Source organism: Alligator mississippiensis, chromosome 4 (assembly GCF_030867095.1).
Source record: "Alligator mississippiensis isolate rAllMis1 chromosome 4, rAllMis1, whole genome shotgun sequence".
Taxonomy (NCBI): Eukaryota; Metazoa; Chordata; order Crocodylia; family Alligatoridae; genus Alligator; species Alligator mississippiensis.
The window spans coordinates 71726582-71744047 of record NC_081827.1 but is presented as its reverse complement, the minus strand read 5'-3'; the positions used below and the strand labels follow the sequence as shown (position 1 = coordinate 71744047).

The 17466-nt window shown below is 40.7% G+C and overlaps 1 protein-coding gene across 1 annotated transcript; it reads right to left on the bottom strand.

Moving 5' to 3' along the window:
- Positions 1 to 524: 524 nt before the first annotated feature.
- Positions 525 to 16726, bottom strand: RAB21 (RAB21, member RAS oncogene family). Its single transcript, XM_006273802.4, has 7 exons — positions 16408 to 16726; positions 8482 to 8541; positions 8146 to 8253; positions 5131 to 5194; positions 3881 to 3935; positions 3061 to 3149; positions 525 to 2095 (listed from the first exon to the last, which is right to left on the bottom strand). Exons 1-7 carry the CDS (start codon positions 16543 to 16545, stop codon positions 1956 to 1958), a joined length of 654 nt encoding a protein of 217 aa, XP_006273864.1. The 5' UTR covers positions 16546 to 16726; the 3' UTR covers positions 525 to 1955.
- Positions 16727 to 17466: the final 740 nt, after the last annotated feature.

Genomic DNA, 17466 nt, shown 5'->3' with positions numbered 1-17466 from the left:
ATATAGCATGACCTTAAATTTCTATAGTTGTCTTCTAGCTTGTTCTTACTCTTGAAAAGATATACTGCTTAGCTTCAACAATCAGCATTTTCTTCACTGAGCTCATACGCTGCTTGGTGTAAAAGTTAGTTTTCTGCTTCCTTTGCAAAGACAGACATTTGTGATTTCGAAACATTTTAAAGGTGTTCCTTAGATACTTGTTATAGAGAACATGTTGATTACGTTTAAGCCAAAATGTATCTTTACAGTACAGTTTAATTCAACTATTACTGCTAAAAATATGTATTAGAAAATAGTACATGGTAAAGCCATTTTTTTTAACTTTGGAACAGAGAAAGTGACTTGAAGATGCTCAGTTTAAAAAAAAAAAAAAAACAAACAAAAAAACCCCCCTCAAACCTTATTAGCAGTTACTATCTCTACTGTACAGCAGATTTCTCCCCACACCATCCAGTGCATTCACAGTAAGTAATAAATGCAGTAGTGATTCTGCCCTTCAGAAAAAGCAAGGCCAAAAAATAATCTATTGTCAGAGACATCAATTTTACTGTTTTTTCCAAGCATGACAAGTTACGTAGAAAAAAAAGTCAGAGCACAAAACAGGTTTGAAGTTAATTGCTACCATTTGTGTTTTTTCTGTGGACATTAATTCACACACTTTAATGTTTCTGAAAAATCCCTCCTCCCCAAACCTTAGATGTGGGCTTCAGTAAGTAAGTACCTAACAGTGGAGGGGGTGGGGAGAGAACCCAAATACAAACCCCAAAGCAGGAAGAGTTTAGTTTTCTAGTGTCCCTACAGTTACACTGCACCTTGTAAGTTCCATATCTTTTATCTACAGTCAATCACGCAAAAGAAATTTAAGAAAGTTAAATTGGTTCACTCAAGCTTTGCCATAAGAGAACTAATGCTTTTATTAACCAAAAGTGTAAACACCGTCTCAAGAGGCAAGGATTCAAAACTGTCAAAAAACTTCCCCAAACCCCAAGTGGGACTGCCTTACTGGCTACCTAATGGGCAAAAGGTTAAGTCTCCTGAGGAGATTAGGAACTGAAGCGTTTGCAGAGCCGAGATGTCAGTATACTCCATTGTTCAGTTGGGACTCGGACACCTCTGGATTACAAGCAGTTTAAAAGGAAGCATTCCTTCTCTGCCAGCAGGTGCTTTGAACACTGCTACTTGCCAGGAAAAGGCTTAAGAGATTGAGTTCTGCAAATACTCAGAGCTCCTAAAGAGTCATTAGGACTTTTGCAAGGAGAGGGAATGAAGACAGAGCAGTTTGACAAAGTACAAATGAAAAGCTTGCATCTTTTCGCTGACTGATTCACTTCACAAATCACTGACAAGACTGATGTACATATTTCTGCACCTGCACTTTTAAAAGCAGATAAAATATTTAATGTAATTTACAATGTATTTTATCAGCTTGGCATACACAGTGAATATAGAGTATATCAAAGTAGTTGACAGTTTTGGGCTTGTGCAAGCCCTGCAAAAATATTACTTCAGGTATCTGCTAAGAAAAAAAAGCCACCCAATCAGTGTGCCATCCAGAAGTGATACAATTCAGTCTACCACAAAATACAAAGGGCTGCAAAAATGTATTACCATTCCAACAATGTATATAAGTTATTAAATAATAATGATCTGATTTAAAAGAATATAAATGAAGCCTTTAAGTAGGTCTTTTCTACATGCATATTATTCCTTATTAAAGAAAAATATGTAAAAAGGCCATTGGTAATTGCTTTGTTAACCACTGTAGAAAACGCCAATTCTCTGGTCACAGACTCCACTAGTTTAGCACTTAAGGTCTCTGCAGTGTTACAAGTGTGATTATTATTTTTTTTTTTTTTTTTAAATACTGTTAATTCTATTACTCCATTGGTAAAGAATGTGTGACTTAGAATATGGCAGTCTTCAGGCTGAGAGGGTAGTGATCCACAGTTTTACAGTTATCCAGAAGAACAGCACCCTCCACTGCTCTGTACTTGTGGCTCATCATCAATGATCTGTACACCCCGCCTTGCAGTTCCTGACTGACTGGAACCATTGCCTCTTGCTCTTTCATCCACTTGAGCAGTTTCTATCATTCCTGGAAAAGAAGGAATTCCATTAGGATAGCATTCCACTACAATTTAAAAGACATTTTTCATTTACTATTTCTTCACTTTTCAATTACTTATGCTCCATGCACACAATCAACCTGGTAACTAATAATTGAGCAAGAAAAAGAAGTTGTTTACCTTTCAAAGCTAGAGATGTAAACATTTTGAGTCTTTAGTTTTATTCCATAGTTTAGGTCTCATAAGTCTGGAATATCCAGAAGCTATAGGTGCCTAAAGTTGAGTTTAGTTTGGATTTAGGACTGAGCAGACTTGTTATGGGTAACTACTGAACTCAAGTCTCCATTTGCAAAAGGAACAGGGAGTTCCTGCTTGTTGTCTTGGAATTCAAAAGAGACAATCTTCACAGATTAGCCTCTTAGGCCCTCAAGAAAGGGTATTCATTCAAAATAGTTAATTGCTGCATCCACAGAGGCACTTCGATCCCAAACTTATTCCTGAATGGTCATGAGAGACTTGGGATGCCATGCAACAAGCTTCTGAGTTTGAGAAAGAAGGAGATAACTTGAAGCCAGAATTCCAGAGGCAAGTTCTCTAGAACAGTGTTGGAAAGAACTAAAAATAGTAAAAAGGATCATAGGAAAAACTACAGCTCAAGTTTTCAGTTTGAGAACAAGAGACAATACACAAGGCAGCACTCAGGGGGAGTGAAATACTTCAAAGACACTAACATTTTACACTAAAATTGCAAATTAGCATGCCGGTTGTTAATTATTATAATACATATTCAGTCCAAGTAGCTTGCAAACAACCCCCCCCCCCAAAAAAAACAACCCCCAAATTTCCTCATTTGCTTTACAATTTAATTCAAGGGAACTGGGTCAGATTTACCACACAACTATATGATCTAGGACTTCAGGTCTCAAAGTCTGACATAACCTTGAGCCATTGTCTGCAACATAAAAAAAACAAACAAAAAACCCATAATACTTACTTTTACAAAGGTCAAGGAAGAGTTCTTCGATGCCTTTATTCTGTTTGGCTGAAGTATGATAGTGTTTTGCTCCCACTGATTCTGCATACCTGTATATAATGAAGATATAGAAAATGCTTGAGGCAGAGTTCAGAGCATTAAAATTCAGCACAACTTTGTACTTTAGAAGTAATGGGGAGTTGGGGGAGAAGTGCACAAGACATCCTTCATATTTAGAAGCAACTTGTATGTACCCATGTTTAGTTAAAAACTCTGCTATTTAAGTTTGAAACTGCATGCCTATTAGAAGCCAATTTTAAATAATACAGGCAACCCCTGCCTAATGCTGTTTCACTTAGCGCTGCTTCACTATAACACTCATTTGAAATTGATACCCGATTTCACTTAGCACTCAGCACATTTCGTAATGCTTGCGGTTGCCATCTTGGGTTGTCAAATACTTTCAGTTTCACTTAATGCTCGGTTTTTCAGGAACCAATTAAGAGCACTAAGCAGGGGTTGCCTCTAGTTTTAAACTGCATTTAAGATTAAAGAAGGAGGAAGACTATCAATTTAGTTATTTAGACTTCATTAATCCTCCAGAAGACAGATTTCTCCATGTTGGCTCCAATGTTAACAATACCAGTAATACAGTGGCAGAACTAGTAGTTTGTTAGTTAGCTCCAATTATTAAACAGCATTGCCAATACTGGTCCTTTGGTCTTACAAGACCATTGTCACTCTTGCAGTAACAATCTAGTTAGAAATTAAAAGGGTTTAACCGGCAAAAGAAATGTGAAGAATCCTGCCCCCCCACCCTCGGACAGATGCACACACTTACGTTTCTGCCTCTTGAACTGAAACATGCCTCTCTTTTTCCAAGTCTATCTTATTCCCTGTTGGAGAGAGAAACACCAATCTTAAAAAGCCTTCGTAGATTAAGTAGAACAAAGTGAAATAGATGAACTGAACAGCCAGTAAGCATAAACAGAACTGGAGGGCAGAAACCAGAAGGCGGCCACCTCTTCACAGCAGAGGCCAATCTAATTCCAGTCACACTCCTTCCTATTTGCTCTTGTGACCCAATTAATTTTACTGAAGCTGGGTCACTGGGTAAATAGGCAAGATGGAGGGTGTCCTCAGCCCTCCTAAACACACACCATGGACATTGTGACATGGAAGATGTAGGTTCCAAGCTCTGGAAGACCAAGTTCTAGGTTTTCTATTTCCTGATCAAGTGCCCTGATCATCACCCTATTAAACCAAGAAGTGGGACAAAATGTTTGGGTTTTTTTTTCCTTCCAGATGCTTTATATATGCACTGAAGATTATTTTCACATTAAGTGTTACTTGTCCGTGATCTTTTAACATGCCTGCTTAAGTAGATGCATCATTAACATATAGCATCTATTCACATCTTCTCACATTTTCCATTTTATGATTTAGCAGATGTCTGATTGGTACTATAGGAACAATGTTTAAATGGGAGAGGAGGGGGACAAAGACATTTAACAAACCTTTAGACTCAGTCCTTTAAAAGGAACTGGGATCATGTTACTTATTTTAGAATTGGTGTTTTAGTACAGCAGACGCACACTTTTTAATGTTTAAAGTAGTCCATTCAAGTGCATAAGTCCATTTAAAGTGCTTAAACATTTGGAATTAGAAATATTTTAGACCAATGAAAGGAAGATGAACATGCACTCAACGTTTTCTTGGAAAGGACAGATAAGACAAACAGTACAGGAAATCACAGTAACATGCAGTAAGTATTTGTGGAATTTATTGTTTAAGGCTTCCCCCATGCTCCCCTTAGAACTTATTCTACTGCCAGGGAGAAACAAAACAAGACCACTTGTAATTGCCTTCTTGTTTAGTGGAGAGGATAACACCTTACTTTTCCTGTCACTAAGACAAAGAGCAAGGCAACTTTGACAAATACTCTTGCACATTCTAGTGAGCCTGCTAGAGGCAAAAGTAATTTAATAGCAGACTGAGACAAAATATTCTAACCATTCCATTATAAAGCAAAACATCTTAGTCACAAGACAGAATACACTTAGAATTGCATAAAGGAAAGGACAAACTTACCAACTATACATAAACAGATCTCATTTCCCAACATTTTTCTTAATTCCTTGACCCAGTTTTTCACCTGCATATAAAGTATCAGCAGTTAAAGTTTATTCTACTTTTATATACATGTATTACTACTTTAAGGCATTAGGGTATTCCCCCCTCCCCCCACTTAAAGCTGATAAACTACATCCATGGCAGCAAATATAGAAGTCACATTTGCTTTAGGAGTTGAGCACAAGCAAGGGTATTGATGCATTTACCAGCTACTGCTTAAAGCGATTCATTTGCACCACTTAACATTGGCACTAGGACTGATACACCAAGCCTTGGTGACAATTCACTGCAGCAGACGTCACGGAATTGAAAATAAATGGAGCTGGAAAGGCAAGAGACCCAAAACCCTGAGGCTGCTGTTACATGCTGCTAGATGAACCACTAAAAGAAAAAAAAGTAACCTAGTGTGCTTCCTTAAACATATTGGTATTCCTTCTACGTTTATACCAGGTGGTAGACCAAATATGGAGTTTTTGTATTAATCTTTACTTTTACCTTTATTATCCATCAGCAATTAAGAATAAAGTCCCTGATCTAAGGATTTTACAGTTTAAACATAACAGTAAGATGGATGTAGGAACTGAGATGTACTATAATTATACAATAAATATTGGGAAATTTCATCACATGAGGTACAAGCCTGCCAATCTTTCAGGAAACTGAAATTTATGCAGAGGCAAGCAAGACGCTCCATAATGGCAGGATGAAGTGTGGCGTCACAGATATGATAAAACTGGAGAAAGGGTGGAGGTGATACTAAGGAGATTAATGGCAGTAGTTGCGAGTCCTGGAGTTTAGCTCCTGGAGGCTGATGAGGAAGCCAGCCAGGAGTAAACAAAGCAAGCAAGAAACTTGTGTACTGGGAGTAAAATAGTTGTGTAGAAGCTGAGCTGGGTTCGATTAGTTTCTACTCGGAAGACGAAATAAGTCTAGCAGCGTAGGAAGAAAATGGAGGAAGAGAAGTTCTTTGCTAGTGTAAACTAACCTGGGGGAGCCAACCAGCACGGGACACCTAGAATGGCCCCTTCTAGCCCAGCTGTATTCTGATCAAATGCTTAGGTACAACTAATTACTTTGTGATTGTAGTCATTAACTAGCATTGCAAGAGTGCTATATAAAGTATAATTCTTACTCTGTTACAGATTTTTAGAGCATTCATTTAAGAGTTGGCACAAAACACCTACTGCCTTTATTTAAATCCAAAGACCATTTTAGCTGGAAAAAATGACAGAGTCAATTCAATTCCAACAAAGGAAAAGATAGGTCTTGGAAGGGAAGAGAAATGGAGGAAAAAACCTGTTGTTTTAGCAGGTGGCTAGGGATGAAGCAGAGAATTCGGTTCGTATGTTTTGAGACACGATCACTGTCTAGACTTAATTTCTAAAAATAGAAGCTGATGAGGAAAGGCAATAACTGTAATGCATCCAAATTAAACCATAAAGTTTTATATGCTACATATTAGTCTGTCTTTTAACAAACAACACCGAATGCTTCACAGTGCAAGAGTAGGTAGAAAGAATATCTACAGAAACTTACCCAGTATGAAGCTAATAAGCAAAGATATATGGCAAAGTCCTGGAACAGACTGATACTGCACCTCTTGCAACAATTTTTTTTGCATAGCAGTAATCCAGGGGTATGGTGTTCTTAAACATTAAGTTAGTAGCAATGGAAGATTTAGAGAAAAGTTACAATAAGGTGCATCCATAACTAGTATTACCGTGTTCAGTGATTAGATATCAAGCCATTGATGACAAAGTGGAAAGAAGTATTAAGTAAAGTTTTCTAGGGTCTATCCAGGATCAGGCACTGAATGATGAACTATTTGTAGGATGGAACTCAGTGTACACTTGGTAAATTTAATTAGAGTTTAGACATTTTGGAAGATAGGATTAGGATACAAAGTAACCTTGACATATTGGATAAGTGGTCCAAAATTAACTGGATAAACTTCAAGAAGTGTGAAATTCTGTAATTAAAGAGGAAAAAATGCACACATGTGAACTAGAGAACAACTGGCTCAACTACAGGTCTTGCAATAAGGCCTGGAAGTTAGTGTGTCACAAGCTGATCAGTGTTCTCCTTTTGTCAAAGTTATATTTACACACACACTTTTCACCCTCTCCAATCCACTAAACAAGCACAGTGGATTGTATTTACAAGACTGCCATTTGCAGGTTAAGAAAAATGATTCTCTTCCCTCTATTCAGCACTAGTGAGACTTCACCAGTGAGGGCTATGTCCAGTTTTGGGACCCATGCTTACAGACATAGAAAAATCTGTAACAAGTTTAGACAAGAAAAATTTGAGGTCTAGCAAGCATGACTTACAAAAGAAAGGCTGGAAGAACTGGAATCATTCAAATCTGGAGAAGAGACCAGGAATTTAAAGTAGACCATCTTGAAATACATGAGGCCATTACAAGGAGGATGGAGGTCACCTCTGTGACTACTGGGGACAGCGTAAGAATTAGCAGTCTTGAACTGCAATAAGGGAAATTTTTAGGCTGGATATTAGGAAGATCTTTCAAACTAAGGCCAGTAACTTTGCAAGTTTAAGGTACTAAAAGTTAGATGACCAATATTTACAATCCTAGTGTAAGCACCTGATGCATACGCAAGTCAGAATTTAAAAACAAAAACCAAAAGGCCCACAAACAATCATACCAAGTAGAGCTTAAAATTCTTTCCAATTAAAAAGAGTCGAGAGCAAATAGAGAAAGAGTTCCAGCTTCAACTAAAAATTATTGCTTTAACATTTATTTATTTATTTTTATACACAGACTTAAATTGTCTAATAAATATGCAGCAGTCAGTTGAGAGTGTTCTAATTGTTATCTATATATCACAAAGCACATGCTTTGTTACTGATGAAATGCAAGTTTCAGTGTGGCATAGGCAGACTGCAGGTAGATCTGATTTCCCCCCCCCCCCCCCCGCCACTTTTTGTGGAGAGGACGTAGTACCACAGTACCTTCTGAAAAGAGTCTTCATCTGTTATGTCATATACTAAAATAGCTCCATTAGAATCTCTGTAGTAAATTGGACCCAATGCATGAAATCTCTCTTGGCCTGCCGTATCCTGCATTGATAAACACATTTACATTAACCTTCATTAAGACAAAACTCGGAAGAAAGCATTCTAGAGCAAAGTTAGAAATAGAACTTCATCAGAAGTCAGTCTTCATTACTTGAGTTCCTATGCTTAAAAACATTAAGCAAAAGATTTGCTTTGTTCACTTAAAACTCTACCATTTAAGCACTCTTAAAACTTCAACCCCCCAAAGTCAATTGAAACAAGTTAACATACCCAGATTGCAAGATTTACTCTTTTTCCACCAATGTTTAGCTTCTTTGTAAGAAAAGATGCCTAAAAACAAAGAAACATGAAACATATTGCAAATGAACTCCAGTGACTTTATTGGCATGACTAATAACTTTAAGAGTAGCCAGCTATTTATATGAATATCCAAACCCTAGAAAGCAGTTGGCACTTTTTTTTTTTTTTTTTAAATTCCTAACATGCTGGTAGGAAAGAAAACATGATTAACCAATCCAGACAGAAAACAACAACAACAGCCTAAGATTAGAAGACAGATCAGGTAATGTAGACAGAACAAGTAATCTATCAAAGGATTAATTAGCCACTTCTGTAGAAATCAGAGAACTTAGGATCTCAAAAAACAGATTGAGAATTATCTGGTTTTGCTTGGCTAGCTGCTTTTTAAGACAATTTTTGGCTCCAACCATTCTGACTGGCCAAATGGTACTAAGTTTTTGCCAGAACAACATTTCATCTGTCCGCTTAAAAAAATCCCTATCCAACTTTGTCAGCCAGGGAAGTATTTTGCTGTAGTCCAACCTGAACGAAAGCTAGCCTCATGCTTTATGCAGTAGTTTCCAAATCACTTGTTTTGCTGCTAATATTTCTGAAACTAAAAACAGTATCTGAAGGCATCACTTACTTTATCCCTAGATAAAGTCTGACTATTCTAGGTTAAACAGAAGACAGCAACATTTACTTCCATGTATCCACTAAATTAGCCTTGTCATTCTTTAAACCTCTTCTCTACCTATCATTTCAGGGCTATCCAATTGGTGGCCTGCAGGCCACATGCAGGATTAAACTGCAGCCTCAAGACACCCTATTGGTCACTGCTTCCTTTATGGCTCTGGCCGCTGCTGTCCTCAGAGCACCTAGGCTTCCACTCCCCCTGGGGTCAGGGCAGCAAGTCCGTGGGAACCTCCAACTCTGGGATTCATGTGGCTCCTTGAGGAAGGCAAATCCACACAGCACCAGGACCTCCAGGTGGCTTCTGTGGCTGAGGGAGTGAGAAAGACCATGGGGAGGGTTGGGTGTGCAAAGGTGGGGGTGAGGGTAGCAGAGACAACACAGCAGAGGAACCCATGTGTTTTGCAATTCATGGTCCTCAGCCATGAAAAAAAAAAGTCAAGACACATGCACATACCTCCCCGCTTCAAACTGTAAACCTGTCTAATCTGATACTTCCCTAAACTCAATCTGTCAAAATGTATGCATTTCTAAAAGTGGTCCAAGTGCTCCATTTTGGACTCTAAGAGCAGAACACATTTGTCTAGAAGTAGAGATGCACTGATATTAAAAAGATTGCCTAACAGATCAGCGCTAATAAAAAAAAGGGAAATGACATTGTTGTCTACCGACTTTGGGTTGTTGTAGCCGATAATGTTTTCCGGTAAGTATGCCTTCTGGTCAGGGCCCTGGAGTCCCCCTTGCCCACAGAGTTGGGGCCCCTGGATGCTGGACTGGAGGGCTCCACACAGCCCGTCACAGGCACTGCTAGGATAGCCCTGCCTGCTGCAACTGGCACAGACACTTTTACACATGCTCTAGGTTCCATCAATTTTAATAAGTTGTAAAACCAATTTGTCATTCTTATTTCAAAATGCACTTTTATTTACTTCACTACAAAATTAACTCATTGACTCTTTCCAGGTGCTTCTCATCTTAAATTCAGAATGTGTTATATGCAAATCATGTCAATTTTAGTGTTATAATGTATACAGTGAACAGCACTAGTAACCTGATAGAAAGCAAATCCATAAGTCTGCCTGTATATCAAGGGGCAGGGCACCTAACACTATCTGTAGGCAAGGAATTTTTTAGAGATACAATGGACAGACTGTGATTTAGCTGGAAGATTTAAAGCTGTTTTTTTTTTTTTGAGATGGTGCAAGAGATTTTAGTTTATAATAACATACCACAACCTTAAGACTACTAAGCTTGCAAGGTACTTGTGAACTGCTTATATATTGTTTTAAATTAAGCAAGCTTTTATGTAGCAGGCAGTAAAAATGAAAGATAGACCGGAAGAGGCCGACATACACTACTTGGCCACACAGGTCAAGTGCTGCAAGAAGAGCAGCCTTGTATAGAAGAACATCACATAGCAGAACAAGCATTTATTCTTTTTCCTTAAACTCCTAGGAAATGGCTCATTTCTCAACATCTTTGTATTTGAATTACTGCTTTCTATTTAGAACCCCTGCTCCATGCAGGTGTGTTCATAGTATCTGGCACATCGAAATTATTATGAAAGCTTATGCCTCTCTGAATTAGTATACAAGGTGCCACTTTGTACTGGCACTTTGTTCATATAGTTATGAATTAGGAAGACAGACAAAGGGGAAGAAAACTAAGAAACTATATTTTAAAACTTGCTTTTCACAATATACATGGATGAGCCTAGAGGGAGAAAAAACCCCCAGGATATTTGATACCTCTGTGTTCCCTGCCCCTTCTGGTAGTTTCTCAATAGGAAGTTCCATTCATTTAGAGCTTACAGAAAAATGCACTGTAACAAACTCCTTAGAAAAATGGCACATTACAAAACAGTTATCGATTTCTATGGGGGCTAGTTGTTTAATAAGAATAAAAGTTTGGGGACAGGAAATAAAACCCTGTTATGGCAAAACTTTCTTATTAGGAAAGTTAAAAAGGTATGTCAATTAAGACTACTAATTATGTAAAATTATATAAAAATAAATAAATGGTAAGTGATTTTAGTGTCCCTTTCCTTTGGAACACACTGGAGAAATGGAATCAAGAACTGATGCAGTCCATGTTCTTCTCTGAACTTCTACTTTGAAATTGGGCAAGCAAATGTAGTTTCTAGACCTTTGGTGCTAGGGGAAGGTGGGGTGGGGTTAAAGACAAAATTGCAAGTAACTTATTATTAGAGCATCACTTGCAATTCTTTGGGCAGAAGTAACCTGGTGGTGCCCATCTCCTCTTCAGGTGTGGATGGCTGGTTGGCTATGGTGAGCTCATCTGCCCAATGACAGGTTGTTTTTAGTCCTGCTGGGTCTCTGTAAGCTCTCCTCATCTGGCAGACCAAATGGGGGTGCTGGTTTAGTCACTGATGACCCAACTATGAGATGGGTTGCATTAGGCTACATGGTACCAGTGGCAGGGTAAACCCTAACCTGACCACCTGGACCACCAACGTAAGAGACTGGACAGGATTAAAACTGACTGATTGTACAAAGATTGCAAGAGACTAGGAAGAATGGAGGAAAGTTACTGCTACACCAAAGGTGCCCCAAGAGTCAGCACAGCCTTGGAACCAACTTGTCTCAACTTGATTACTAGAGTAAATCAGCATATACATGGCCACACCATGACTTCAGATGTGGCCTATGTAAAAAGGAGTTAAAAATCAGGCCATCTGTACAGATTGTCAGCAGATTAAAACAGGTGGAAGTGTTCCCCCCCATTTTAAAGATCTACACATTGGTACCACCCTCAAAGTTTCTAGCCGTCCGTCTTCCATGAGATTATTCCCATGGTAGAGATTATAGCATCACAACACTGGAATTCAAGTTTCCCCTAAGTAAATCCACAGATGGTCTGAACATTTAGAAGCACAATTCTTACATGGATACAGGAAGTGGTGGGGCCTGAAGTAAATGATTTCCAACACCAGCAACCTATTTTCCTTCTAGTCTGAATGGGAGCTAGGTGAACTATACCTGCCATATGTTAAAAAGTAGATATTTAGTAACATCTGCAAAGAACTGAACTAGTTCTGCATTTTATGTTCCGATTTAGATTTCAAAAAACAAGATGGACAACATTCATTTTTCTTGACTTGGAAGTCAGTCATCATTGTTTGTATTTTTGTTTGCATTCTGCCTCTAACTAGTAGAAACGTTAGGATTACAGTCAAACATAAAGCTTCTTTTCGTTTAAGCAACTTGAACTTTAGGGAGTTACACAGAAGAATAACCCTCCACCTGATTAACAAACATCATTCTTAAAGTTGTGTGATGATTGGGGCAGTGGGGAAAGTTCTCAGCGATCCCACACCTTTTATGATTTCTAGTATATTTTTGCTGAAGTGCACTACTATATTACAATATTATACTGTGCTTCATAAAAGAACCAAACATACAGCTTGTTTTTAAGTCAAACCAACTTATTTCAAAATCTCTTCACTTAGTTTTTGTATAACAGCACTTCTACCCCTGCAATCCTGAGAAAAAGCTCCTCAGACAAAAAAAAAAAAAAAAAAAAGATGGCTATCCATGAGAAAAATGACACTGTCAAAATGGAAGTGTTTTTATAGAAGCCTGTACTGACAAGTCAGCTGGGCCAGTTCTTTGGGTCCTTTCAGAGCTTTAGTAGAATCTCAGTCAAGTCATGAGCTTTAAATAGAAGCAGCCACTTCCTCTACAGTACAGGGTTTTTGAAGCACTATAGTACTTTTTGAATTGGGCTTCCAAAACATGAGGTCAGCAGAAGACAGTACTCTCTCTCAAACAACTCTTTGAAATATGCCATCACTACTAATGATTCACTGAACTTTGTGGTGTCTTACGACTTCTCCCAGTCTTTTCCTTGTTATAAGCCTTTGATCTCTGATGAACACCTCAGCGTAAATCAACCAAAATGTTTTAAAAAATGGAGGGGGAGGGGAAGAAGAGGGGAAGTCAGATATTAAGAAATGTTATTCTTCTATGTACATATCAAGCAGGGGCATTGAACTCAAAGGGCAAGAGCTTCTTGCATACTCCAACCCTTGTGACACTTTCAAAGGCTTAAGAATTTAAGAGCAGCTTTATGAAAAAGCTATCACAGATCCTCTATAGCAGTCAGGCAGGAAAATGAACATAACTGCAGGGAGGAACAAATAAGGTATTCAATGGAAAACAAAAATCAACTGAGTTCCCTTCCACTGGTTAAAAGCACTATGCCACTATCACAAAAGCTACATTTCATTATAGAATCAATCCATATATTCAGAAACCAGGCTGAACTACTATTAACACCAAAGAACAAGAGCTAGACATCTGCAAGGTAACAAGCTATAATATCTTGCTGAATTACAGCCATAATACAAAACTAAATTCTTGTCTTAAATCTGTCTTTTATTGCTAAGAATCCATTCAAGCATTATCCAATCCTACCCATTTCACTGCTTGATCATAAGGTTTGGAAGAAAGTGAGTGTTCATTGCCCATTTTAAAGCAAGCACACCACCAAATTACTATTTAAGACACATGCCACTGTGTGACTATATGGTAGTAAAAACAGCTTTAACTGCATCTGTCATGTATTCTCTTTCCTGTAAAAAGTTTTAAAATGTGAACGGTTTATAGACTAGGTTCAATAGCACCTTAAAGACTTAAAAGCAAGCACCTTATACAGCTAAACACAAAAGTTTCTTTTTGGTTCTTCTTTCTTCCAAGTATCAGAATTTACTGAAGATTGGGGCATACTTCTTGTGGCCTACTCCCACAATTTTTGCTATCCAAAAGTGTACCGTTTACAGTTCTAAAGCAGCATCTTTCACATCTGTACACTGAGGATTTATTGCCAGTCTCTTCAGACAGAAAGAACACATGGCCCTTCGTGTGAATAACATTTCTGAATGATGTTTTGTAGGAAGCAAAACAAGGTATCTTGGGGGGTTCATTTATTTTTCTGCTTTTACTTTATAAATACAATTTAGGGGAGTTGTAGCTGGCTTCACTGCACTCAGTCTCCATACCATATCCAGTCATTCTGTACTGTAAAATTCACTTTTCAACTCCAAGTAATACCTCAATTTAAGACTTCCAGTTAAAGGATTATACCAGGTGAAAAAAGTCAGATGACAAGCAATTTTTGGCTTTCAGTTTCACATTCTTGTTTGGCTTTATATTGGGCAACAGGGCTCTGTTATTCACAGGAAGCAGACTGTTTTGGAAGGTTGGGGGAGGGGGGGGGGTGTTTAAGCCTCACAAGACACAGTTTAGTTTCATCTCCATCCATTGCAGACACCTCTCCCTAGAAGCTACAAGTTACTTGTCTAATGAAGACAAGAATAGACAGCTGTCAATGAAGAGTCTTAAATAACCGTCAAAAGTTTAGAAGAAACATTTTTTAAACAAGGAATGAGCTACAAACTCCAAATCTTCAAGGGGCATAAGCTAACAAAATGCTAGAGACTGAAGTAGTTCAGCAACAAAGCCAGACTGAACAGGTCTCTGCTGTACAGTTATTCTGGGTGATGGGCACTGGGTTAAAAAAGCCAGGTTAGCTGAACCTAGTCCACACTCCATGTACTCATTGCTTCTCGCCCCTCCCCCTAACCTTGCCTTTTGTCTGGGGTATAATTCATGCTATGACACCAGACTTCTTTCCTAATGCAGTTTCAGGCCTTCTCTACCATTCAGGGTCAACAGTGGAAGAAAAACTAGAGGCTCTTCAGCACTTGATCCATTTTGCCCAACCTTTCACTTCAGAAAAAATACGTTGCAGCCAAAGTTTGCTAGGAGGCTTGGCTCTAACCCAACCCACCTGACCAACAGCATAGAGGTGCTCTAAGCCTAAGTTTTTTTTGTTTTTGTTTTTTTTATTATAAGAGTTCTGCATGAATGATAAGGGAAGTTGAACTAAAAACCTAGGCCTACTCTATGAAGGCATGCCTTTATTCACTGAGGTTTCTCAATTTTTTTTTTCCCCAAGTGAAACTTCCTTTATCTACTTTATCTCAAACCTTAATGAAGTACTGTACAATCATACAATATAAAACCATAAAAGTTCTTAATATGTCCCACATAGTTAAGAGTGGAAGACTTAAAAAAAAAAAAAATCTAGTTGTACGTAGCCAACCCAGGAAGATTTTTCTTCTTGAGAATAAATACAAGACTGACTTATAGCTGTGTTGTCATTACACCATACCAGAATAAAAGTAAGCTACAGTAGCAGTCCTACAATGGTCACTCAGACCTCTTGCAGTCCCTCAAGAGCTAGATGACCACATGGTTCCCATTCCTGTTCACAACTCATATTTTGCATTAGTAAAGCTGCCCTCACATCTTATGTTATATCATATAAGCAGTGCTAGAATTTCCCATGTGATGTTATGAAACTGCAAACAGAGGAGGTAGCTCAGACCTCTAAAAGTTATCCAGAACACAAGAGCGTGCACCACTTTTTTGTGAGTTCATCATGAAACCGAAAGGGCCCTGCCCACAGGCAGAAAGAACTAAGCTTCACTACACCCTTCTGCTGCAAATGTGCTCTTTTAGACCCAAGTTCAGCAGACTCATGCTCCTAACTCAATAGACACAAAATATGCCAGTAGCAGCTGAGGGCAGAACTCAGCCGCTTGCACAAAGGTTTGCCTTCCTGCAAGGTAGAAGCCAAGACTTTTTCTTTAAGAAGGCAGGGTAGACTTGCACTTTACAGACTTGAGCAGATTAGATACAATACAAAGAATGCAAGTGTAAGCAAGATCAAAAGCTCACTGTGGGACAGGTAACAGAGGGAAATGCAATACAACCTCCCCCCCAAATTTCCTGAAATAAGCCTCAGCCCACAAAAGCATGTACTGTAGACCAGGGATGCTCAACCTGTACCAGGGCATCATGCCTGCTGGGCTCCCTGTGGGCTGGGAAACTGGGCAGCAAGGGAACAGTGGCAAATTACACTGCAATCCTTCCCCTGCTGCCAAACCTTGCACAGGTGGATCGGGACTGGGCCACCTCCCCTCCCACAACGCAGCCAGCCCAGGCCCCCCCCTCACCACCCTGTGGCTCGAGCACGGAGCACTGCCTGTCCCGCCCGAAGGGGGGGGGAGGGAGGCCAAGCACAGCGCACGTGCGGACAGACGGAAACACGTGCGAACCTCCCGCTGCCTTCAGGGGCACGAGGCTGGCCCCGCCCGGGAAGCCCCCTGCCCCGGGCCTCTTCCCCGCCGGGCCGCACCTGCAGGGTGGTGATGTGCTTGTCGTTGAACTTGTTCTCGCAGTAGCGCAGCACGAGCGAGGTCTTGCCCACGCAGCCCTCCCCGAGCAGCACCACCTTGAACGAGAAGCTGCGGCCGCCGGGCGCCGCCGCCGCCATCCGCGCACCAGCTCTGCCCGCCGCCGGGCCGCGGCCTCACATCAGCGGCGCCGCCGCCTGCCCTGGCGGGGACCCGGGAAGCTCGGCCGGGAGAGGCGAGAAGTGGAGCGGGGCTCAGACACCGCCAAGAACACGAAACACTACCCTCCCGCCACTACAACCCCCCGCTGCCTCTAATGGCGTCTTCTTCCTCCTACGTCACGCGGCGCTGCGTCACGCGGCCCGCCACAGCCAATGGGAGGGGCCGCCGCTACGTTCTGGGGGGCGGGGCCCGGGCCGCGGGGAAGCTGCTGACGAGAAACAGAGGGGGCGGGTCACTGCCCCTACCTCGTGCCTCTGCGCCTGCGCGAAGGCTGTAGGCCCCGCCCAGCCTGGGGCGGCCACAGCAGCCTCGTTTAGAAAGGTGTAATCTCAGTACCGTATTTTCTCGCATATACGCGCACTTTACCGCCAGCCCCAAAAGTTGCGGGCGGCATGCAGTATATGCGAGAGAAAGGGCTCCCCACAAGTGTGGAAATTTGAGCGTGGAGGAGAGGTACAGTAGTAATTGATGCAGTTCTGCCAGCCACAGCCACTGATGCTACCGCTGCTCCCTCCCTTCTCTCCCAGTCACAAATTTCTGGACTCCTGTGGAGCCCCCCCTCCACACTTTTCCCCAACCTCGCACACAGGTTCAACCCAGTACATGGCACCCGAGCCAGAGCATAGGGTCGCACCTGGCATGCAGCTGTAGCCTGCCTGCCGGATTGAGCCATGCAGCACTGGTGCCCATGCATTGGATCAGGCCACATTATCCGACCTGTTGGATAGGGCCCTCTTGGGCCGCTTGGCTCCAGCACGGCTGCGCTGCGATGGGCCCTGTCACGCATCCCCCAGCCCGAGCATGTGGCCTCCAAGCCTAAGCTCCTGGCACTCAGCCAC